Source organism: Apodemus sylvaticus, chromosome 6 (assembly GCF_947179515.1).
Source record: "Apodemus sylvaticus chromosome 6, mApoSyl1.1, whole genome shotgun sequence".
Taxonomy (NCBI): Eukaryota; Metazoa; Chordata; class Mammalia; order Rodentia; family Muridae; genus Apodemus; species Apodemus sylvaticus.
In genome coordinates this window covers 11735381-11760412 of record NC_067477.1, presented here as the reverse complement: position 1 = coordinate 11760412, position 25032 = coordinate 11735381, and the positions used below count along the sequence as shown (strand labels likewise).

The 25032-nt window shown below is 45.0% G+C and overlaps 1 protein-coding gene across 3 annotated transcripts in view; it reads left to right on the top strand.

Moving 5' to 3' along the window:
- Positions 1-25032, top strand: part of Tecpr2 (tectonin beta-propeller repeat containing 2) — a 104732-nt gene that overhangs the window by 40015 nt on the left and 39685 nt on the right. For 2 of the 3 annotated variants that reach the window (XM_052184994.1, XM_052184995.1), the window contains exons 3-8: positions 3974-4102; positions 4681-4812; positions 12120-12277; positions 18537-18849; positions 21378-21510; positions 23752-24084. In XM_052184994.1, the coding sequence (XP_052040954.1) occupies positions 3974-4102; positions 4681-4812; positions 12120-12277; positions 18537-18849; positions 21378-21510; positions 23752-24084 (1198 nt within the window). The remainder of the gene's footprint in view (positions 1-3973; positions 4103-4680; positions 4813-12119; positions 12278-18536; positions 18850-21377; positions 21511-23751; positions 24085-25032) is intronic. The other variant, XM_052184996.1, reaches the window with a different exon arrangement.

Genomic DNA, 25032 nt, shown 5'->3' with positions numbered 1-25032 from the left:
CATTGCAGTGAACACTTGCAAGTGAAGATGTGTGGACAGAGGGATAGACTGCAGGGCACACTGTGACACACTACAGCTTCCATGATGAGATGTTTTCTATGCTGCTGCTGCTGCTGCTGCTGCTGCTGCTGCTGCTGCTGCTGCTGCTGCTGCTGCTGTTGTTGTTGTTTGGGGATGGGGTGGGGGGCAGGTTGCAAGGGTGAAGAAAAGAGATGAAAGGAAGAGAACCTGAGCAGTACTAGAGTGCCTAATGGGTCAAATGATACTCTTAGTAAAAACTGGTAAGATAAAGCTAATGTGACATGAGGGCTTCACTGTTTGAAGAACAAATAAGACTGGCAAGGCAGCTCAGTGAGGAAAGCACAGTTACCTAGCCTGCTGACCTAAGTTCAGTCTCTGGAGCCCACATGGTGGACCAAGAGAAGCAGCTTTGGTAAGTTGTCCTCTGACCTCCACTCAGCTGTGGCACACCTCCCTCACACGCAGAATAAGCACGTGTAAAAAATAATATTTAATTAACAAGTAAGGGATTGAGATGTAGCTTAGTGGTGGAACCTTCACCTAGCATGCACAAGATCATGGGCTCAATACAGAAAATACAAAACACAACAAGTAGGTTTTTAATACAACTAACAACAAAGATCACTGTAAAGAACAAATAAAGGGGGCAGGAGAGATGGCTCAGTGGTTACTACCACGTACTTATGAGGCAGAAGACCTCAGTTCTGTTCACAGAACCCATATTGGTCTGTTCACAAGCACCTGCAACTCCAGCTTCAGGGGAATCTGATACCTCTGTCCTCTGTGGCCACTGTATTCCTGTGTGTATGGACTTGGGTGAACAAACACATACACATAATTAAAAATAATAAAAATAAACCTTAAAACAATAACACTAATTTACTTTGCTAACAAAGTCTGAGAGATACCAGAAATAAAAAGTGTCTGGCAGTACTCATTATGAACATCAATACAAAAAATACTAGCAAACTGGATTCAGCAGCATGTTCAAGGGATTATATATTATGATCAAAGTCAAATTGATTCCTGGAATGTAAGGATGCTCAGTGTAGGAAGATCAGTTGGTATAGTGCTTGCCTAACACATGTTGCGCTTTAGGTTTGATTCCTAACACTGCAGAACCCTACACAGTGGCGTATTCCTGCAATCCCAGCTCTTGGAGATAGAGGAGGGTTAAGGAGTTCAAAGTGATCCTCAGTTCGAAGCTACCCTAGACTGCATATAACTGTCTCAAAACCAACTACAAATAAGTAAGGTTCTTCATGTTGTGGAATTATAGACATGTACTGCCACACCTGTCTCGCTCAAGAGATAGTTGTACATTCTTCCTAGCACTATTCATGATAACTAAAGTGAGAAGTCTTTGTAAAAGATGAGTGGATATGGAGACCATCATGATAGCTGGGTGTGGAGGCAGGTGGATCTCCGTGAGTTCTAGGCCATGGTCCACATAGTAAATTCTAGGTCAGCTACATAGTGAGGCCCTGCCAGAAAGGAAGGAAGGAAGAAAGGAAGGGAGGAAGGAAGGAAAGGAAGGAAGGAAGGAAGGAAGGAAGGAAGGAAGGAAGGAAGGAAGGAAGGAAGGAAGGAAGGAATGAAGGGAGGGAGGGAGGGAGGAAAGGAAGGGAGGAAGGAAGGAAGGAAGGAAGGAAGGAAGGAAGGAAGGAAGGAAGGAAGGAAAGAAAAGAACAAAGACAGACAGACAAGGTAGGTAATGGAATACATGGCTTGAAAGTGGTGAGAAGTGTATCTGGGAGGAAGGAGGGGAGGGGAAGGAACAAGTGTTGCAGTAAACTTTTTATCTCTGCTCTCTGCTCCCTGTGGGTGCACATGGCTCTACACCCACCCAAGAGCTCTGGATTCATGAACGAAAAGGCACATGTGCACAGCCTTGTTTTTAATATGCCTTGTTAGCTCAATGGCTGGACCACGTGGCTAGCACAAATTTCTTCTCTGTTCCCCCAGACCCAAATAATTTTCCTGGATTCTTACATGTTTGCAGGCCTTTAAGTCTGATCTCTGCTTCCCTGTCATGGTGATTCTGTCCTTAACCTGTCTAGTGTTTTCTCTCAGGAATCCTTAAAGTCCCACCTCTATCCCTCTGCCCAGCCATTGGCTGTTGGTTCTTTATTGATCAGTCAAAGGACCTGAAAGGGTCAGCTCAGGAACTTTGGAAAATTCCACCAGACCCCTCTGGAAGTGAGAGGCTAAATTACATTCCTCAAACCACAGGGAGATCCCTGCAGCAAGGGGAGGCCACCTGCCTCATTCCCTAACAACCAATCAGTTTAAAAGTAACACTGTTCTGCCAATCACATTGTGCCTAATGGCGGCTGCCCTGAACCCGCTTGGTGGGCTGCATGTGGTCATTCTCTCCCAATGTGCAGGGTGACCCCAGCATGCTTGATTAAATAAAATTCCTCTTGCTTTTGTATCAATTCCCATCTCCAAGTTATTCACTCAGGGGTCTCTAGTAAGTTAAGGCTTTCCAGCATCTTACAAACCAACTTTTGGCAGGGACCTACAGCAGACATGCAAATTCCCATGGAAACACAAATCAAAACCCCAACAACAAGAACACAGTATAATGATATGTATATGTCAGAGTGCTGTAAGCAAACCCTTGGTTTTATGTGACTACTTTAATAATTTAAAACAAAACAAACTGACCAAACCAGCTCAGTTTTCTCCAGGGCAAGAGAGAGGATTAAAAAGAAAAAAGACAATCAGACAGCATTGTAGCATGACCCCAGCCAGTTCTGAGATTGAGGTGAATTTATTTTTTTCCCAGTATGCTTTATACCATTTTAATTACATGCAAGTAATATGGTGAGTTCTTCATTAAGGAACAAGCAAGACAATAAATACAAATAGTTAAGGAACAAGCGCAATAAACAAAGTCCCGTGGTCACTCCTGTGATCACTGTTTCTAAGGGCTTATCAGGATGACCAAGATATCTGAGCCTACCTCCCTGTCCTAGCCCAAAGTCACATTCTTGCCTGAAGCTTACTTCCCTGTCCTGGCCCAATGTCAAGTACCTGCCTAGTGACCCCAAAAGCTCTCCACAACAAACAGACAAAAAACCCCAGGAGAGGATAAAGTCAGGCATGGTGACAACTGTGCAGTATCCCAGCATGAGAAGCTGAAGCAGGAGGATGGGCAGTCTGTTCTAGGTCATCTAGAGAGACCCTGTCTCAAAACCATCCATGGCAACAGAGCAAGGAAAATGTGTCTCATATAAAGGGATAAAATGAAGGAGATTCTGATGGACACCACAGCATGCTGCACAGAGCGTACAGACTTTGTGTTAGGTAATATGGCAGTCAGAAAAAGACAAACATGAGGCCTTTGCCGTCATGAAGGGCTAAGCAGAAAGACGTAGCCAGGAGCTGGATGGAGAGGGGTTCAGTGGAAGAATGGGGCTTATTTGATGGGTGTAAAGCTTTTAGTTTGCAAGATGAAAATAATTCTGGAAGTGGAGGATGATGATGGATGACTATACATTATGGATATATTATGTACCAAAATATACACAATCGGTAGTTTGGCGTTCTTTATATTTTATTATAATAATAATTTTTAAAAGAATTATAGGTGAGAGTATACTGTTGCTGTCTTCAGACAGCAGTAGAGGCTGAAGAGGGCATCAGATCCTATTACAGATGTTGTGAGCCACCATGTGGTTGCTAGGAATTAAACTCAGGACCTCTGGAAGAGCAGATGGCTCTTAACTGCTGAGCCGTCTCTCCAGCCCTATAATAACAGTTTTAAAATGCAGAAGTCCTAGGATAATCTGTCTTTCTGGCTTTGTACACATTTTTAATTAGAAATGTATATGCTGCAGCCAGGGAGCTCCTTTCATGGTTCCAGGTTTATAGCTGCTTTTTATTTTCTTCACTTTAAGTGTCTCTCTGGTCATAGTCTTTGCTTCTGACACGTCTTCACTTGTAGGGGAAGACCGAGTCGGTCACTGTGGTGAAGCTGCTGAGCTGCTTTGATGACCTTGTCGCAGCAGGCACTGCCTCCGGGAGGGTTGCGGTTTTCCAGCTTGTGTCTTCATTGCCAGGGCGGAACAAGCAGGTGAGTGCGCAGGCCCTGTCGCCACTTCTCTTCTCAGCCAGTTCCTCTCACATTTTTAAGATGAGAAATCCCCAGAGCTGGGAGCGGTGGATCCAGCCTTTGATCCAGCACTCCAAAGGCAGAGGTCAGAGGATCTCTGAAAAGTGTGTGGGTGGCAGGGAGTCCTCATCTGCCTAGAAAATGTCTATTCAGTCTGACATTGTGCTGTTTATAATTGAGTGACATCTTTGTCCCTGCTTGGAACACTTGGCATAAAGCACAAATCAGTGCTCTTATTTTTACTTAATGCCCTTTTGTGTTTTTCCTATTTTTCTTTTTTTAGTGTGTGTGTGTGTGTGTGTGTGTGCGCTGCGCGCGCGCGCGTGCGCACGCTCCTTCCACCATATAGGTCTGGGATTGAACTGACATCCTCAGGTTTGTCAGAGAGTGCTATTATCCATCTTGTCGGCCTGTCTGAGTTTTGACTGTGGATAGACGGAGGGAAGCTGTGTACAGTTCTGTTTGGAAAGCTAGCTCTCCCTAAAATAGGAGTGCAGCCACAGCAGCTCTCCCTTCCTGTCATCTCTTGTCATCTGTAGCTTCGGAGGTTCGATGTTACCGGTGTTCACAAAACCAGCATTACAGCTCTGGCATGGAGCCCCAATGGAATGAAGCTGTTCTCTGGAGATGACAGAGGGAAGATAGTCTACTCCTCTCTAGATCTAGACCAGGTAAGGCCATTTTCAGAGGTGTTGTCCATCGCCACCTTTTATCTGTAGTAAGCAGCAGTCTTCCTTCCATGTCCTCTCCAGCACCATGCCCTTAGCTGCCAACATTTTCTTTCATGGACTTTTTCAGTGTTCTATAAGGTCCTACTTCTGTGACTAAAGAATTGCCCTGTAGAATCAGCAGTAAAAATTATACATGTTTGAGACAGGCCTGGTGGTGCCCTATAATTCCAGCACTCGGAGGCTGAAGCAGGAGGATCTTTATGAGTTTAAGGCCAGCCTGGGCTACATAGAAAGTGCCAAGCCAGGTAGAGTTACATAGTAAAAGTCTGTGTCAAAACAATCAAAGGAACAAGTTGGATGGGTTTTCAGGGTGTCTTAATATGTATGTGCTGTGTGCCCTGTTGAACTCAGCGCTCAGACATGTTGCTGTTCTTGTGGCTGCTACTTAGTAACGAGCTGGTTCCTTGAAATGTTGTCAGGAAGGATGCAAACAATTTTCCAGTCACGTCATGTCTGTGACTACATCTAGTTTGTGTGTGACCTAATGAGCATACGGAGGGTTGTTGTTGTGAGTGTAATGGGCTTGTTGTGTACCAGAGTATGGGCTACACAACTGAGGAGGGTCTCTCTTTCTCCCCAAGTGACAGTTGACTGTCAGTAGTTCCTTATGGGAAGAGAGGGTCTTGTGAGCCCTCACCTATTCATTTTGGAATGCCATCGGGCCCAATCTTACACTGGTCTTCTGCGGGTAGTCATAGCTACTATGACTTCATGACCATATCCCCAGAAGAGAATATTCTGTAACACTCCTTCTCGTCTTGTGGCTCTTACATCCTTTCTGCCCTCTCTGCAGAAATGTTCCCTGAGCCTTGAAGGGATGATACAGATGTTCTGTTTGAGACTTAGCATTCAATTGTCACGTATTCTCAGCAGTTTGGCCAGTTTTGACTCTGCAATTAAGTTCTGCCCACTACAAAAAGAAACTTCTCTGAATAACAACAAAAGAAGCACTGATTTAAGGGCATAAACCTAAATATTTAGAAGGCAGTTTGATGGCCACAACATGTCCATTTAGCAAAACAGTAGTAGTAGTTTCTCCACTAGTGCCTGTGACATCTCCAGTTTTGGGCTTTTAACCAGATTTATAATAACAGGCATGAATTCCCTCCAGTGGCATGGCCCTCAGACTTCAGCAGAAACAGACACAGCACTGTTTCTGGCAAGTGAGTGGTTAGCACTGGGTCCACGGTGGGAGGACTGATGACTGTTTTCATCTGATACCTACATAGCACCCACTGATGGCACTCAAAACCTAAGTGGCACAAGGAAGTGTCCAGCTCAGTTCTTGTTTGATTTTCTCTGTGCTCTGCAACCTAAGTGTATAGTGTCTTCAGCAGTAGGTTCTTTTTTCTTTTCTCTCTCTCCCTCCCTTCCTCCCTCCCTCCCTCCCTCCCTCCCTCCCTCCCTCCCTCTCTCTCTCTCTCTCTCTCTCTCTTTCTTTCTTTCTTTCTTTCTCTCTCTCTCTCTCTCTCTCTCCCTCCCATCCTTCCCTCCCTTCCTTCCTCCCTTCCCTCCTTCCTTCCTTCCTTTCTCTTTCTTTCTTTCTTTCTTTCTTTCTTTTTCCTTTCTTTCTTTCTTTCTTTCTTTCTTCTTCTTTCTTTTCTTTCTTTCTCTCTCTCTCTCTCTCTCTCTCCCTCCCTCCTTCCCTCCCTTCCTTCCTCCTCTTCCCCTCCTTCCTTCCTTCCTTTCTCTTTCTTTCTTTCTTTCTTTCTTTCTTTCTTTTCTTTCTTTCTTTCTTTCTTTCTTTCTTCTTTCTCCCTCCCTCCCTCCCCTCCCGTCTCCTTCCTCTCCCTCCCTCCCTCCCTCCCTCCCTCCCTCCCTCTTTCTTTCTTTCTTTTCTTTTCTTTTCTTTTCTTTTCTTTTCTTTTCTTTTCTTCTTTTCTTTTCTTTTCTTTTTTTTTCTTTCTTTTCTTGGCTTTTTGAGACAGGGTTTCTCTGTATAGCCCTGGCTGACCTGGAACTCACTCTGTAGACCATGCTGACCTCGACCTCACAAGTCTGCCTGCCTCTGCCTCCCAAGTGCTGGATTAAAGGTCATGCGCCACCACTGCCTGGATTCAGCAGTAGGTTCTTATCTAATTTTAGTGGAAACCTTTAAAAGCACTGGCAGGGTTGGAGAGATGGGGTCTTAGTCGGCATACTATTGGCTGTGAAGAGACACCATGACCAAGAGAACGCTTTTTTCTTTTTTATGATTTATTTACTTATTTTTATGTGCATGAGTGCTCTAGCTTCATGTGCACCTGTATGCCAGAAGAGGGCATCAGATCAAATCATAGATGGTTGTAAGCCACCATGTGGTGGAACTCAGGACCTATGGAACAGCTAGTACCCTTAACCACTGAGCCATCTGTCCAGCCGCCACCAAGGGATTTCTTATAAAAGAAAGCTTTTTCTGAGGGCTTGCTTATAGTTTCAGAGGTTAGTTCATTATCATGGTGGGAAGCAGACAGTCACAGCTCTGCAACAGTAGCTAAGAGCTTTATAATCTGATTTACAGGCAGCAGGGGGAGAGGGAAGGGGCAGGGAAGGAAGGAGAGAGGGAGAGGCTTTTGAAACCTCAACCCCCCCCCCCCATACCCCATGCACTTCCTCCAAAAAGGCCACACCTATGAGCCTATGGTAGCCATTCTTTTCAAACTACCATAAATGTCTTACAGACTAAGAGTGCTGGCTGCTCTACTGAAGGAGCTGGGTTTGATTCCCAGAACATGGCAGTTGACAACTGTAACTCAGTCCCCGGGGATCAAGCCCCACCCTATGACCTCTGTGGGAGCTAAGCACCCAAGTGGTGCGTAGTAACTCATGCAGGTGAAACACTCATATATATCTAATAAATAAGCCTTTTAGAAGCAGTGGCAGTAACCTATATTGTTCCTAAGGCTTCTGTGTTCCACAGTGCTTCCTGTGTACTGCTTGGCAAACAACTCATGGAGAGGTGGCTTACCCTGTGGCTTCTGGGAGCTGCTTTATCACGTGGGGCTTTCTTCAAAAGCTGATTGCCATGTGGCATCTGAAACCCTTGGTGGGGTTTTCCTACCTTGTAACATGAAAACCTGTTAGTTTATCTTAAGCTTTTGAATAGATCTTTAACTTTTGAATGACTTCAGTATCATGTGTTGGTCACTTTGTAGAATAGGTATCTCAGAAGGTGCAGATCTTCCGGATATTGACACATGTATTATATAATATCAGAAGGCTAGGGCTGGAGAGAGAACATGGCAGCTCACAACTGTCTAACTCTAGTATCATGTGATACCTTCTCTGGGCTCTGGGGCATCAAACATGCACTTAGTGTATAGACATTTCTGCTGATAAAACACACACCCATATTAGGGCTGGAGAGATGGGCCAGTGGTTAAAAGTTCTAACTGCTCTTCCAGAGGTCCTGAGTTCAATTCCCAACAACCACATGGTGACTCACAACCATCTGTAATGGGATCCAATGCCCTCTTCTGGTGTGTCTGAAGACAGCAAAGAGTATATTCACCTACATAAAATAAACAATAAATAAATTTCTTAAAAAAACACCCATGTTGTATAAGTTAAGTAAATAGAATTTTTTAAAATGAAAAGTACCTTTGTTAATAACTCCATGTTGATCACAAAATTCTTCAGCTTTTGGAATCTTGTCAAATTTATACAAACACGAGTTTTCAAGATTTTCATAGTCACTTGAAGGTAACACACACTGAAAAAACAGGCTCTTTTTCTCCTTTTGATTATAAAGAAAATGTCTGTCAGAGCCTCACTCCCTACAATTACAGTTTCAGGTGAAATGGTGTGTGAAGGCAGCATGTGGTTTGAGTGACGCTCCTACCATAGCACGGGTCTTTTCCTCGAGACCCAGTGTTTCATCCAGTAGAAGGGCTATGTGCACACATCCCATTTGATCACATCAAGTGCAAAACCTCCATTCCTTAGGGCTAAAATCACCATTTTTCTATTCAATATGTTCTCCGGTGGAATTTATATTTTTAGTGCGAATGTGGTGAAGGGACAGTGTCTTTAGTAAAGTTTGGTTCTGTGGTCATGGCTCAGGATGAAATCCCAAGTGGCTCTGTACAATGTTTCCTGTGTTCTCAGTGGAAGCATTTAGAAGGGGTTTCATTGAGCCTGACACATCTATTTAGCAAAACAATAGTTTGTTTTTTTTTGTTTTTTTGGTTTTTTTTGGTTTTTCGAGATAGGGTTCCTCTGTGTAGCCCTGGCTGTCCTGGAACTCACTCTGTAGACCAGGCTGGCCTCGAACTCAGAAATCCGCCTGCCTCTGCCTCCCAAGTGCTGGGATTACAGGCGTGCACCACCACCGCCCAGCTAAAACAATAGTTTTAAAGTAAAAAGGCAGGCAGATGGAGAGATGGTGTTGATCTCATAGATTTGAGGAGAAAGACCACCAACCCAAATTATCATGGCCAAATTAATTAAAGCAAGCAATTAATTAAAGCAAGCTTTTTTATTCCTGTACGTGGGCTGTCTCCCCTAAAGGAAAGGTTCAAGAGATCAACATTGAACACGGGCAAAATAAGGTTTATTATAGCTCAGGGATAGGGGATTTCCAAATGGGGATTTGGCAGTCACATATCAGTGTTACAGGAGCAGCATTACACAGTAGGCACAACAAGCTTTTGAAACAAAGGTAAGCTTGTAATATGGTCATAGCAACTTTGAAACAAAGGCTTGATTGCCATTTTCTGGAACACGCAGTACAGGTCACAGTAGTTAAGGTCACAGGTAGGCATAGCCTAGTCCTTGACTAATAAGAGATTTAATCATAAACAGGAATGAACCTAGTTTATCTTTACTGTAAGATGGCTTTTAAGCCTAAGCTGGAAGCAGGCTGGTATATCAGTAGCTCAGAGGTTAAAAGCACGGGCTGCTTTCCCCAAGGACCAAGATTGAATTCTCAACAGTCACATGATAGCTCATGTAATTCTTCTGTAGCTCCAGTTCCTGGGGACCTGACGCCCTTGTCTAGCCTCTCTTGCCTACCAGACACATAGATGGTATCACATAAACCTCAAGCAAAGCACCTATGCACATAAAATAAAATTGAAAATGCTTAAGATAAGAGGATATTTAACAACATCTTGGTATTCTATACAAATGAATTTGGCCTGGTGTATGCTCTCCGAGAGTCTTAGTCTTAGGGATCCTAGGGTGAGGGACCCACTTAGAGCTGCTGCTGTGTGGGAACATGTCATGTCAAGGTTATCAAGGGTCTTAGATTCTGCTCTTCCCTGGTGCTGCTAAGGAGCTGCTGCTCCTTGTGACACTCCTGCCCCTGGGAGCAGGCTGCTAAAGAAACAGAGGGAAGGCCACTCAGACATCGCTATTCAGCAAAGAGAAGGGAAATAAAATTTGGGGAAAAAAATTCAGAAACACCCTGAAAAGCTATTTTATTTATTTCGTTTTAAAGATTTGTTTGTATGAGTGTTTTGCCTGCATGTGTGGCTATGCATCACTGTGTGCATTGCCCTATCAGAGGCCAGAAGAGGGCGCCATATCCTTTGAAGTGAATAGGAACTGTGATCTGCCACTTGGGTCATGGGAACCAAACCCAGGTCCCCTAGAAGAGCAGTCCACAAAAAGACACAGGTGTTTAATGAGATTTGCAATAAAGGCTTGAGAGTATAGTCTAATTCTATCATAGGTTAAGTAAAACTAGAAAGTTACATTCTAACTAACTTCCAGTGAAGGGGAATGTCTTCAGTATTTGGAGAGAATGAAAAATTCACCATCTTGATCGTGATGTAGTTATATAACTACAGATATATCAAAATTGATGTCAGAAACCTAAAAGTGGTGGGTTTTGCTGTAGATAAATTATATGAATGGTTCTCACTATTGTCCCCTCAGATGCACAAAGAGTCAGTTGTATTATTGGTTTTATTTTTTGTTTTAAGGCAGAGTCTCTGAATGTAGCCCTGGCTGTCCTGGAACTTGATATGTTGACCAGGCTAGCTTCACATTTAGAGCTGTGCTCGCCTCTGCGTCCTGAGTGCTGGCATTGAAGCTGTTTGTCCATGCCCAGCTTTTGCAGCATTATCCTTGAGTAGCTGACCACACTTAAACAACGCTGCTGCAGTTGCTGCTCCTCGTCACCCCCTCTCTCCTCTGTGAGCAGGCTGCTGGTAGAACAGAAGGACACTGGGGTGACAGAGACTGTAGAAACAGGGGGTTTGCTGGGCAGTGGTGGCGCACGCCTGTAATCCCAGCACTCTGGGAGGCAGAGGCAGGCGGATTTCTGAGTTCGAGGCCAGCCTGATCTACAGAGTGAGTTCCAGGACAGCCAGGGCTATACAGAGAAACTTTGTCTCCAAAAAACCAAATCCACAAAAACAAACAAACAAAAAGAAACAGTCGGTTTGAGACTGGGTCTTTATACATAATATAGCTCAGGCTGTCTTTGAACTCACAGCAATCAAACCACCATATCTGGATTAAAATCAGATTTTTGATACATAAATGTTTTAACAGAAAAAATGCCCTTTTTGTTTGTGAGGGGTGTGGAGAATGCAAGCTCACATGCCACATGCACATGCCAGTGTCAGGGAACAGCTGCCAGGAGTCAGCTCTCTGCTTCAGGACCGGGTTCTTGGGATCGAACTCAGGTCATCATGCTTGTGTGGCAAGCCCTTTATCTCTGGAGCCATCCTACATGCTATTCCTTACAGAGAAACCACGAGAGCATATATCTGTGTCACAGGATGTCATAGACAGCTCTGCTCTGTTATATGATACAAGATACTTGATACATGGGCTGTGGCATATTTTTATGTATCCTTCTTTGAACTATTTACTTAGAATATTATTAGAGAAATATATAGGTTTTTGATGTTTCTTTTCAAATTTGGTGTATACAAAAATTAATGTTAATATTTACCATTTTCTTGTTAGTAAGAAAATTTTCAAATCTCATTTGCAGTAGGTTAACAATGAATCTGAAGAAAATTAAAATGTCCGTTTTGCTTTGTTTTGTCTTGTTTTGTCTTGTTTTGTTTTGTTTTGTTGAGACAGAGTCTCATGTAGCTCAGGCTGACCTCAAACTCACTATATGACCAAGAATGACCTTGAACTCTTGATCTACTTGCCTCCATCTCCCAGGACTGAGATTATAGGTGTGCACCACTATGCCCGGCACCACAGAATACTTTTGAATTCAATACAGCTAGCAAGAAGTATGCTTAATCACTGTGAGGGAAGCTGGGTGATCTTGAGCCATTGCTGACCTGGCTCTCTCACAGGGTATCTGCAACTCACAGCTTGTGTTAGAAGAGCCATCCTCCATTGTGCAGCTGGACTACAGCCAGAAAGTGCTGCTCGTGTCCACCTTGCAGAGAAGCCTGCTCTTTTACACAGAGGAGAAGGCTGTCAAGCAGATTGGATCCCAGCCCAGGAAAAGGTAAGCTTTAGGCATGTCACATGGCTCTCAGCATTGACCCTTACATTCTAGGTTTCCTGTTAGCCAGATGTGGAGACCACAGCCACACCAGCCTGTGTGTGCCAAAGACACTTTATGGAGTCTGATGGGAAGAAGAAGTCTTCTAGTTTGGGGAAATGCAGGGTCTGAGAACATGGCCAGCACATCCCAGGGCTTAGTCTAAGAAACATTGAGGGCAGTATTGTGTGTCCACTCTAGACATGGTTTCTCTCTAGGGACCTGAGAATTCAGCACCTTTGTGCCCCTGGCTGCTGCTGTGCTCCACACTGGTAGGTTGTGGCCAAATTAGACTGGGTGACTTAGCAGATATGGGCCTCTCCCATCATGGAGACCAAAGGCAGACCCATGTCTTCCTGACAGACATGGCAGTGACTGTGGAGTACAGTATGGGTGCTATAGAAATGGAAGCAGACTTCCACTCAGCCTAGGGCCAGAGAAGAGTTCTTCAGGAGTGAGGACCACATGCTGGTTAGGAGAGGCTAAAATGGACAGGGTTCTGGACTAAAAGAATATCTTTTCTTTGATCACCTGCTGGAGGAAGGACAGCAAAGGGCTCCCCACAAACTGGCCATGTAGCAGAAGGAATACACACATCTGCATTTCACTGTCCTCCAGCAAGAAAATGAGCTTGTAGCCCTCCATGGCCACTTTGTGTGGAGATGAAGGGGAGGGAGGGAGGGAGGGAGGAGGCAGAAGAGTGGAGGACTTTACCTGGGGAGGGTCAGGAGCCAGGTGGGTTTTGGGGACCTGCTTTTGAGAAACTTTTTTGTTTTCAGAGGGACCCCACCTTGTGTCCTCCTTTCAGGAAAGGGGTGTTGTTGCCTGCACAGGTTTGGGACAGGATAGCAGTGAGTTAATGGATGTTGAGAGGATTTGAGGCAGATTGGAGAATAAGAAATTAACAGGCATGGGAGGGTCTCCCGGGCCTGGTGCTACCATTGGTGACAAGTGCCAAGGGAGAGGAGGATGAGGTCAGACAAGACACAGCCAGCTTCTGACAAATTTATAGCCTGTCCCATGCCCCGTGCTCTGTGGCAACACTGGGTTTATTCTCTTCTCTGCCCAGCGGCAGGCAGCCTTCATATTGGAGGTCCCTGTCTGCCCCTCGTTGGCGCCTGTGTTCTCCTGAATACCTTCTACTGCCCTCGTTAATATGGCATGCACTCAGTGAGCTGATCCTGTGGCTCTGCCCTCTGCTCTCCATATAAAGTATACTCTATTCCAGGGACTGGTCCAACCTGCAGAAACAAAGGAACATGTCCTCTTTCTCAGGGGACAATGACTTTATGCCTGACTTGTATCTCAGTATCTTTCTGTCATGTGCTGCCTTAGTTATTGATGACAAGGATGAGGCCATGCCGGTCCATGTGCTTCATTAAGCAGGTATCCAGGAAAGGCTGCTTCCTGGGCTGGTTCTTCCCAGATGCCTTCTGTTCACTCTCTCTAGGAGCCATCCTCCTGTACAAATGCCTGCCGGACTGGTGGGTGGCTCCTGGTGCCAACCTCATCCTCATCTTTTACTTACACACATCCTCCTGCACCACACGGTTTAATAGGTTTCGGTTCACTGAGTGCAAGGTAAAACACACGCCCTGGTTCACACAGTGAACAAAGCAGAAGTGATGAGAAGTGAGAGACCCCAAGCAGAAGGAAAGCAAACTTGAAACTGGAGCCCAAACAGATTGTTTGACAGGAAAGGTAGGAGGCGGCACTGCTTGCCTAACTAGAATTCCTTTGGGCTTTTCTTTTTAGGGGAGCTCTCCAGTACAAACCCACTAAAGGCAAGAATGAGGCACAGTCCTATTACATAGTTGTCTGTGAAAACTCTGTGGACTCAAAACAGTTGATTAGTATAATGATGTTTGTTGTACAGCTGAATCTGCCATATGATATCTCCCTGGATCCTATCCAGGGGGATTTAACTTACTGAGGTGCCAGCGGGGTCTAGTGGGACACCTTCATGCACAGGAGCCCTCCACCCTCGGGGGTGGTGGAGAGCGAGAAACTGTGGGCTGTGAGGGTCGGCACACGCAGCTCCTCAGGCAGGAGACTGGGAACAGCACACACTTGGTTTTGAGCTTAGTGGAGCTTTCTTTTCTTGTTCAGGCTTGCTCGACCTGGGGTGTGGAAGTTACACTTTTTAAAGATTAGCACACAAGATCTCAGAAGACAATAATGACTCACGCCAGAGCCCTTTCTACTATGTAGAGAAAGAATAAGCAAGGCGCAGGATTGAGCTAAACCTCTTCAGTTTGAACTCTTGTCGAAATCTGAGTACGGACAAAGATGTCAGACAGTGAGAGCTCCTGAGAATTCAGTTTGTGGCAAGGGCGGGAGCCAGGTGGGTAGGCTGGAGTTAGTACATTGGCTGTCAACTTGAGTGCAGCAGCTCAACAGTCTGACTCTGGAAACAACTTGGACAAACTCTCAGGCCTGTATGCTTGGAAGAGTATGCAAACAACAAAAAAAGCTCATGGCACCATTATTCAAAATAGTTTAAGAAGGCCAGGCATGGTGGCACAGATCTGTAATCCCAGCAGAGGCAGGCCTGCTCTACCCAGTGCGGGGTTACATATTGAGACCTTGTCTCAGAAAACCAACCAACCAACCAACCAAAAACTCGTGTAAGAAAAAGTCTGGAATGTAGCACAGACCCATAGACCAAGGATTTTACCTAATGGTGTGAAGCTTGTGTTCCACTCCTTGTTCTGTACCTAACAATAATAATTCAGATACCAGCCCAGGGGCGGAGCACCTGCCTAATGTGGAGGAGGCCCTGAGTTCATAGTCCAGCCACAAGGGAAAGAAAAAGAAAAACAACAAAGTGTCTTAGGTGGACTCAGTGATACACACTTGTAATCACAACTCTTGCAAGATAGGAAGAAGAAGATCGGAAGTTTAGTGTCATCCTAATATTTACCCTATATAGCAGCCGTCATCGGCTAGCAGATTCCAGGCTAGCCTGGGCTTCATGAAATCCTGTCTGGAAACGAGTCAACAACAGTAACAATCTGATAATAAGATTGAATAAATTTTGTTTTTGAGATTTTATTTAGAGCTGGTCTTAGTAGTGCACTTTAATCTCAGCACTCAAGAGACAGAGGCAGCAGGATCTCTGTGAGTTCCAGGCTTTCTAGAGATGTTTCACAGAGAAACTTTGTTTAGGAAAGAAAAATAAAAGAAAGAAAAAAAATATTTCATTTACTTATTTTTAATTAAGTGTGTGTGCGTGCGTGCATGTGTGTGTGTGTGTCTAAGTGAGTACAGGTATCTGAGGAGGCCAGTAGAGAGCATTGTTTTCCTGGTTATAGGTTGTAAGTTGCATTGATGTCGGTGCTAGGAATAAAACTCAGGTCCACTGGAAAGCCAGCAGTGCTCCTTACCACTGGCGCATCTCTCCAGCCCTTGAATAAATTATTTCTTTTTGTTTTTTTTTTTAAGTACAGTGTAGCTGTCTTCAGACACTCCAGAAGAGGGCATCATATCTCATTACAAATGGTCGTGAGCCACCATGTGGTTGCTGGGATTTGAACTCTGGACCTTCAGAAGAGCAGTCAGTGCTCTTAATCACCGAGCCATCTCTCCAGCCTTTGCATAAATTATTTTTAATTAAAAAAACAAGCCGGGCAGTGGTGGCTTGTAATCCCAGCACTCTGGGAGGCAGAGGCAGGCGGATTTCTGAGTTCGAGGCCAGCCTGGCTTACAGAGTAAGTTCCAGGACAGCCAAGACTATACAGAGAAACCCTGTCTTGAAAAAAAAAAGCAAATCCAAAAAACAAAAAACAAAAAAACAAAAACCAAACACTGTATATGCAGTGGAGTAGTAGCTGGGTTCAGTTCCCAGGACCATAAAACCTAAATATTAGAATCATAGATGTGCATACTTTCCCCAAATCCATGCATATTCCAGTATCCCAAGGAAACATTTTGTAATAATATGTAAGTATTTTTTTAAAACAATATAAAGCCAAGTATAGTAGTTATAGAATCTAAGAGAATGAGACAGTAGAATTTTGAATTTGAGTTCAACCAGGGGTATATAATGAGATCTTAGCTCAAAAAGAAAGGATAATATTAAAAATTGAATAAGTTGTGAAAAACTATATAGCTGTCAAAATGAATAAGCACTATAATGGTTTTTAATCAAAGATAAATCGGTTAAGTATAAAAGACAAATTACTTGAAATTGTCAAAAGTGTGCGCGCGTGTGCTATGTATATCTATGTATGTATAGAACTTCAGCAGTTAGGAGCTCATGCCTGTTCATACTGAGGACCTCAGTTTCTTTCCCTTCATTCACATTGGGTGGCTCACCTCTAAGTCCAGTTCTAGGGGATCCTTGTGCCCTCTTCTGGCCTGTATTGTCATTGTTTCGTAGACCAGATTGGCCTTAAACTCAGAGATCCTCCTGCCTCTACCTACTGAATGCTGGGATTAAGGGCGTGTACCACCATGACTGCCTAAATGTATTCATTTTCTGTGTGTTTTGCTTGTATATCTGTATGTGCGTGCTTGGTGCCCATGGAGGGCAGAAGAGGGCATCGGATTGCATGGAACTGCGGTTAATGGATGGCTGTGAATAATACCATGGGGTTGTCAGTATACAACCCCAGGCTCTGCAAGTACAACAAGTACTCTTAACAGCTGAACCAGCTTTATTTTTTAAAGATCTATTTATTTTTATGTGTATGAGTGTTGTGTCTGGATCTATCTATCTATCTATCTATCTATCTATCTATCTATCTATCTATCTATCTATAGCACATGAGTGCCTGGAACCAAAAGAGGTCAGGAAAATGGCTATCAGATCCTTGGACATGAGTTATGGCTGGTTGTGAGCCACCACATGGTGCTGGGAACCAAGCCTGGGTTGTGTACAAGGGCAACAGTGCTCATAACCACTTGTGTGTGTGTGTGTGGGGGGTCTCTCCAGCTCCCACACAGGCTCTTTTGTGTGTATTGGGTATTTCATAGTTTTATAAGAAAATAATACCAAGCTTGAGGATGGGAAGAGAAACTGGTACCCTTGATGGGTTTGGAGAATTTCTGATACACAGATGAACTACTCCAGATGTGAGTAAAGCTTTTCATTCAAGAGGCTAGGGAGGGGTGGTAGCCATCAGACTCTAGGAGGAGCAGCATGGTGAGCTAGAGAGGGATGGTAGCCATCAGACTCTAGGAGGAGCAGCATGTAAGCTAGGGAGGGGTGGTAGCCATCAGACTCTAGGAGGAGCAGCATGGTGAGCTAGGGAGGGATGGTAGCCATCAGACTCTAGGAGGAACAGCATGGTGAGCTAGGGAGGGATGGTAGCCATCAGACTCTAGGAGGAACAGCATGGTGAGCAGGGAGTGATGATAGCCATCAGACCCTAGGAGGAGGAGCAGCATAGTGAGCTAGGGAGTGATGGTAGCCATCAGACTAGGAAGAACAGCATGGTGAGCTAGGGAGGGATGGTAGCCATCAGACTCTAGGAGGAACAGCATAGTGAGCTAGGGAGTGATGGTAGCCATCAGACTAGGAAGAGCAGCATGGTGAGCAGGGAGTGATGGTAGCCATCACACTCTAGGAGGAGCAGCATAGTGAGCAGGGCATGATAGTAGCCATCAGACTAGGAAGAGCAGCATGGTGAGCAGGGAGTGATGATAGCCATCAGACTCTAGGAGGAACAGCATGGTGAGCAGGGAGTGATGGTAGCCATCAGACTAGGAGGACCAGCATAGTGAGCAGGGAGTGATGGTAGCCATCAGACTAGGAGGAGCAGCATGGTGAGCAGAGAGTGATGGTAGCCATCAGACTCTAGGAGGAGCAGCATGGTGAGCAGGGAGTGGTGGTAGCCATCAGACTAGGAGGAGCAGCATGGTGAACAGGGATAGATAGCAGGGCAGCCCTGGGCGTGTCAGCTTTCGTTCTTTAACAGGTTATAAAGCGGCCTCGTGGGGTTACTGTCAGGATTAAAGGGAGAATGGACATAAGGTATGAGACACAAGTGAGCTGTGGTGGGAACTGTTGATGGCATAGATGGTGTATACTTGTAAAGGCATGGTGGAGCCTGGGTACAAGGACTTAGCAACCAACAAACGGTAGAAAGGACAAGAAAAGCAATCATTTGTTATTCACTAGATTCTTAGAGTTGATATCAGGAATTGACAATTGAATCACTTCCAGTTAGTCCATGCCTGTATTTTTTTCCTTTCTTTTCATTTTTTCTTCCGATTTTAGTACTGGGAAATTTGGTGCTTGTTTTATACCAGGACTGTGTAAGCAAAGCGATCTAACCCTGTATGCAGCTCGGCCTGGGCTCCGGCTGTGGAAGGCTGATGTCCATGGGGCCGTTCAAGCCACATTCATCCTCAAGGATGTCTTTGCTGGAGGAGTCACACCTTTTGAGCTCTACCCTCGTCTGGAGCCCTCTGACGGGGGAAGCTGCAGCTCACCTGAGAAACACCTCGGGCTCGTTTCCTGCTTCTTCCGAGAAGGCTGGGTGTTGAGCTGGAATGAGTATAGTATCTATCTTCTGGACACCGTCAATCAGGTATGTGGGGGAACTACACCTGTCTTGGGGGTCACAGAGCAAGAGGAGGGTGGTGTTCACAGGCGTTCAGCCGCTGGGCTTCGAGGAAGATGGAAGGAGCACTGCTAACTCTGGTGTTTATTCTTCCCCTTGGGACATCAAAGGAAATCAAACAGAGGTCTGTAATTTTTAGTTTTAAAAAACTTGGTTTTTGATATTTATAGTCCTACACTGTTAAGAAATTAGATGTTTTGAGTTTTTTAATAGCCCCAATTAAACTTGTTCATTATAATCTTTGATTCATTTTTTTAAATTCCACTTATTTGTGTGTGTATGCAAACTCACATGTGCCTACTTGTGATCATACCTGCATATCTTGGCACCTATGTGGTGGTCAGAGGGCAGCTTGTGGGAGTTGTTTCTCTCCTTCCACCTTGGGTCCCAGAGGTTGAACTCAGATATCTGATTTGATGGTAAGTACCTCTACCTTTGCCTGCCAAGCCTAGTACCAATCAGCCTTCCCTGAAAAGCATGTACTTTTCTTAGGATTGGATTCAGGGTGTGTGAGCACGTTAAACACATGCTTTGTCTCTTCTGAGCTGCACCCCTCATGTCTAGTTTGTGTGTTTTGTTTCAGCTTTGCATTTTACTCATGGATGCTGAGCAAGTGCTCTACTATGGAGCTATATAGCTCTATTTTTGTTTCTGTTTTTTACATTTTATATTGAGGCAAGGACTCACTCAGCTGCCCAGGCTGATCTTGAACCCTTACTGTAGCCCAGGAAGGCTTTGAACTTTTGCTTGCCTTGCCTCAATCTGCCGAGTACCTGGGATTATTACTGTGCTACCAAGTCTTTATAGATCATGTGTTTTCTGACAACCAAATTACTATAGAATCCCATCCAGGAAGACTCAGATGTGACAGACATAGTAACTCTGAGGACTGTCTTTCAGTCCTGGTGGTGCTGCCCAGGACGGGTTCCCTGTCCAGTGTGCTCTCCCCTGTTTTCTGTTTTGTTTTGCTCTTCCCCTCATTGTATCTTAACCAAAGACAAGCATATTATTTTGCCTCTCCCCCTTTCTTTTTAGAAACTAACTAGCATATCTTGGCAACTTTCCAGTACCATTACCTCATGGTAGAAAACAATTTCTGCCTAAATCAGGAGATAGCAGATCACTCCCAGAAGCTGATTTAGGACTTTAAACAAAGCTGTTTGGTTTCAGTTACTTCTTGTCCTACGATCAGAGCTTCTGTTCATTCCTGCCTAACCTTTCACCTCCAGAATCCAGGCCAGACTCTCCTTCCTCTACGTGAGCTCTATGGGCCTGTGGCACAGCATCTCTAGAGAGAATGTCACCAGAGAATCAAGTCATCTGCTCCCACTGACACCTCTCTAGTTACCATCCATGCTTGGAGACACTTTTGGTGCAGATAACTAGGCCCTGGAAGTCTCTGAGCTGCCTGAGTGGGACACAGGGGTCCTGGGTTAGGGGGTCACCTTCTAGCCCTGCATTTGTTTCTTTGGTTTCTCCCATTGTGGATGAGTTAACTTTTCTCCTGGGTTTCTGTGGGACTTAATTATTGGCTTTAAGACATGTTGTAACTGTGCATCAGCTTTTCATCTGACCACTTCACCTGCGCCTCTCAGTGTAGGTGTAATTAACTACCTAGGCAGGGAAATGGAGACAGTGTGTCTGTGAGTAGACGCTGTCTGCACCTCTGTGAAGTACCATGATTGGCGGCTTTTGGAACCTAATGTCATGTTTCCAGCTTTCTGTCGGGGCTACCTGAAAATTAGCAGAGAACCTAGGCTTCGTGTCTTCTTTAGTGAACTAATCTCTTGTGCACACTGTCAGCTGTAAAGCAAGAACTGTTTTAGATTAGTGTGGACCCAGGATAATCCTATGTAGTCTGCTTTTAGCCAAGGACTATTTCCCTCCCTTCTTTCAATTCAAGAGCCTTGGGCTTCAAGACTTTCCTAGTCTCCTGTAGGAAAGCACACAGTAGGGGCGCTTGTTGGGTAGTGTATCATTCCTAGAGAGTCGAGGTTTGTAGCACAGGATACATGGGACGCAGGTTAGCCACTCAGGATGACAGTGTTCAAGCAGCACTTCCTGAGGCAGAGCCTGCCCAGTGAGCAGAGCAGGAAAGGAAGCCTAGCATAGAGGACACCTGTGCTACATGCATAGGCTGAGGAACTGTCAGGCTTTGGCCTGACACACTCCATTTTGGTGAGCACTCAGATTGGCCAGAGCCCCTGCCCTAACAGGGAATATGAGCTTCATGTCAGAAGGAGGGAGACAGCTAGTGGGTCTGGAGACAGCAGCTGAGAGGTGGGAGAGGCTGCACCAGCCGTCATGGCTGCTCACTGCTAAGTTATGTGCGTGACTGTAGATTCCACATATCAAATACTGCCCATCTGAGGGTCGAATTGCTTCTATGAGTGTTCCAGGAACTTCCATGACAAAATCCAGTAATTACTCACAATTATTTGAATTATCACACCTGCTTGTTTATTGCCTGGTTGCATGTTTGTTTGTTTTGACAGGCCACAGTTGCTGGTTTGGAAGGACTGGGTGATATTGTGTCTGTTTCCTGCACAGAAAATGAAATATTTTTCCTAAAGGGAGATAGGAACATTATAAGGATTTCAAGCAGACCTGAAGGACTCGCATCCATAGGTTTGTATTAACTGCCAAGTGTGTTGTGTGTGCTGTCAATCCTCTGCTCTCTAGACTGTCCGTCCTGCTTAGAGTAGGAAAAGTTGCTGGAAGTCAGGTGCAGTGCTGCACACCTTTATCCCCAGGACTTGGGGAGGCAGTTCCTGGACAGCCAGGGCGACCCAGAGAGCCCTGTCTCGAAGAAACGAAAATAGGTCCATCACTGGGGGTTTACTTAAACGAGTTATTAGAGGCTTGTCATGGAGGTGACCTACTTAAGGTATGTTAGGCAGTCTGATGGCGCTAGAGCTTTCTCCAAGTATGAAGGTGGGCAGTTGGGTGAATGGAAAGGAGAAATCAGAAACCACTTGACTCGTCCAGGTGCCCTATCTGAGACTCTGTGTGTGGTTAATGTCTCTGAGGCACAGGGTTGTATAATTTTAAAGCAATGACATTTGTAATTTATTGTACATCTCTTGCCCTAGACACAGACTGTCCTTTGGGATTGTTATTTTTCCCTGTGCTTTGGATCTTATTTTATGGTTCATGCAAACCTTAATAGTTTTTGTTTATTTGTTTTGATTTAGACTGGATCTTATAGCACAGGTTGGCCCAAAGTTGCATTCCTTCTGACTTAGCCTCCCAAGTACTAGGATCACAGGTGTCTGCCACAGAAGCAGACTCTCTTTTTATCTTGTCTTGGTTGGTTGATTTTGCAAGGCTGGGATTCAGCCCCAGCCCTTGTACATGTTAAGTACATACTCTATAACTGCTAATAAGCAAAGAACTGTAACAGTGTTTTCCGGCAGCCTGGTGAATATTCTAAAACCAGGATTCTTATGAGAAGTGCATGTAAGATTTCTGAGCTGTATAAGAAGGTCCAGTGTGGCTCACAGAGAGAGCAGTTCTCTCACAGAGAGAACTTTATCTGCAGGGCTGACTGCTTCAGATGTGCACTATCTGGTTAGGCGTCACTGGCCATCTGTGGTTTGGGGTTCTTCAAGTGGTGAGTGTTACTAATAATTTGAATTTTAAATGTTGCTTAATTTGAATTAGTTTGAATTTTGGAAGTCACATTTTGCTAGTGGTAGTATAGCATGGTATAGCTCTAGACCTCACACTCCCATTAGTTTATGTGATCTTTGGCAAGTCACTGCAGAACAGAGGTAAGTCTCTCTCCTTGCCAGTGTATACTCAGGGACCCACGTCAGCCAAGTGACATCCCTCAGGACATTGACTGTGCCTCAAGAATAAGAGTCTACAAGTTTTCATGATGGCTGTTACCTGGCACCTTGTACAGTGCACAGCACCCAATAGATGCTTGTCACAGTGCACAGCACTTTTGTGTTGAGGTGTTGAAACTGGAAGCTCTAGCCCTGGAGACCTCAGTGCGTCGTGGAGTGGAGGGGGGTCCACTGCAGTGGCACATTACTGGCTCTAACACAGGACTCTTGTCCCACATTAGGCCTTCACCCTGCTCCATGCTTGCATTGGCACTGACCTCCATACGTCCTCTGCTGGGAACCCTGGGAACCCACTCCGCTGGGAAATCACTTTTCTCCCTTGAATTTCAAGGAATTTAATTAGAATGCTTCTTAGATAATATCAAGGTATAATGAAAGCATAGTATAAGTAAGGAATTTAACTATATTCTTCTTCTTCTTCTTCTTATCAAGGTATAATGAAAGCATAGTATAAGTAAGGAATTTAACTATATTCTTCTTCTTCTTCTTCTTCTTCTTCTTCTTCTTCTTCTTCTTCTCCTCCTCCTCCTCCTCCCCCCCCTCCTTCCCCCCCTCCTCCTTCTTCTTCGTTTTTTTTGGATTTGTTTTTTTTCAAGACAGGGTTTCTCTGTGTAGCCCTGGCTGTCCTGGAACTCACTCTGTAGACCAGGCTGGCCTCGAACTCAGAAATCCACCTGCCTCTGCCTCCCAAGTGCTGGGACTACAGGCGTGCGCCACCATCACCCAGCAACTATATCCTTCTTGATATAGAAACATTTATAAAAGTTTCTAAATTTAAAATGAGAACACTAACTATCTTCCTGATCTTAACTACATGAGCTTCCTGAACACAAAGTCCCCTGGACTCTCCTGTGTAATCCTTTGAGTTTCTCTGGGTTTGGGGATTTTGGAATTGCTTGGTTTTTTAGCAGGATGAAGTTGGGTGTTTGGTGGCAGCTGGTGTCCAGGCTACCAGGCTGAGTACTGCACCTTGCCATCCCCCAAAGAGCCGGCAGTAAACCAGTCTCTTCTTTCTCAGTGAGAGACGGCCCAGAGATGTCAAGGTGCTCTGAGCAGGTCCGTGGACAGCATCTGGAGAAGTCACTGGGGACCACTGTTTGCGAGACAAGGCTTCGAGGCTCTTCTGTGGCCAGTTCCGTGGCCAGTGAGCAACGGAGCAGGAGCAGCTCCCTCAACTCCACAGACAGTAGCTCTGGGCTGCTGCTGCCTGGATTGCAGGCTGCCCCCGAGCTGGGCCAGAGTGCTCAGCCATCCTCACAGAGATTCAGTGTCATCAGCTCTGAAGACTTTGACCAGGAGCTTATTGTAAAACCTATCAAAGTGAAGAAGAGGAGGAGGAAGAGAAAGACAGGTACTGTCCGTGGGCAAGCGCACACTCACTCGTGTGGCACCTAGGGTAGCCTGGCAGAACCTTTGGGGATGTGCACATCTACTGGGAAGAGATGGTGCTTCTCACCAAGGGCACTGGCTGCTCTTGGCAGACAGAGAACATCATGCACTGAATGCGCTCTTCCCCACACGTTAACAGTGTGTACACACACACATAAGCATCTCGGTAGGGCCTGTGTTGCGCGGGCATTTATCCATGTGCTCAGGTGCTGATTGAAGGGCCTGGAATTTGCTCTTTAATATTTAAGATAATACTTAATATAAGATGTTGGCTTACCATGTATACCTTTCGTTAGACCAGAGACAGTACAAACATGTAGTATAGTCATTGAAGCAGAGATTTATGCTGCTGTATTTGTTGGACATCTTACATTTTGTGTTGACATGTTACCAGATATGGGATTTCACATAGAAATATTTTTTTTTCTTTTCCTGAGGTAGATATCTGGCTATTCCAGAAGTCACAGAGATCTTCCTGCCTCTGGCTCCCGAGTGCTGGGATTGAAGGCGTGTGCCACCACCCAGGCCACATAGAACTTTTTAAGTGCTTCGCTCCTAGGTGTTTATTGAGGCTTGCAGCTAAAGGCTGCTGCAGTGTCGAAAGTAGCGTTAGTAAGTGCTCATGCATTTTGACAAGTTTAAAAGTTGGCCTGTAATCTATACGCTCCATTCCCATTCCACTTTCTCAGCATTTCACTAGTGATATTCAGAGTCTAGTGAAATAGTGATATTCAGAGTCTAGTGAAATGTCCATTTCACTGGACATTGCTGTACTAGGATCATTTGTACTTAACAGGTTTCTTCTTTTTCTTTTTCTTTCTTTTCTTTTTACGGGGTGTGAGAGCAGAGGCTCAGCAAATAGCTGAGGCTAGCCTGGGACTCACGATGTGGCTCAGAGCGGCTCTGAACT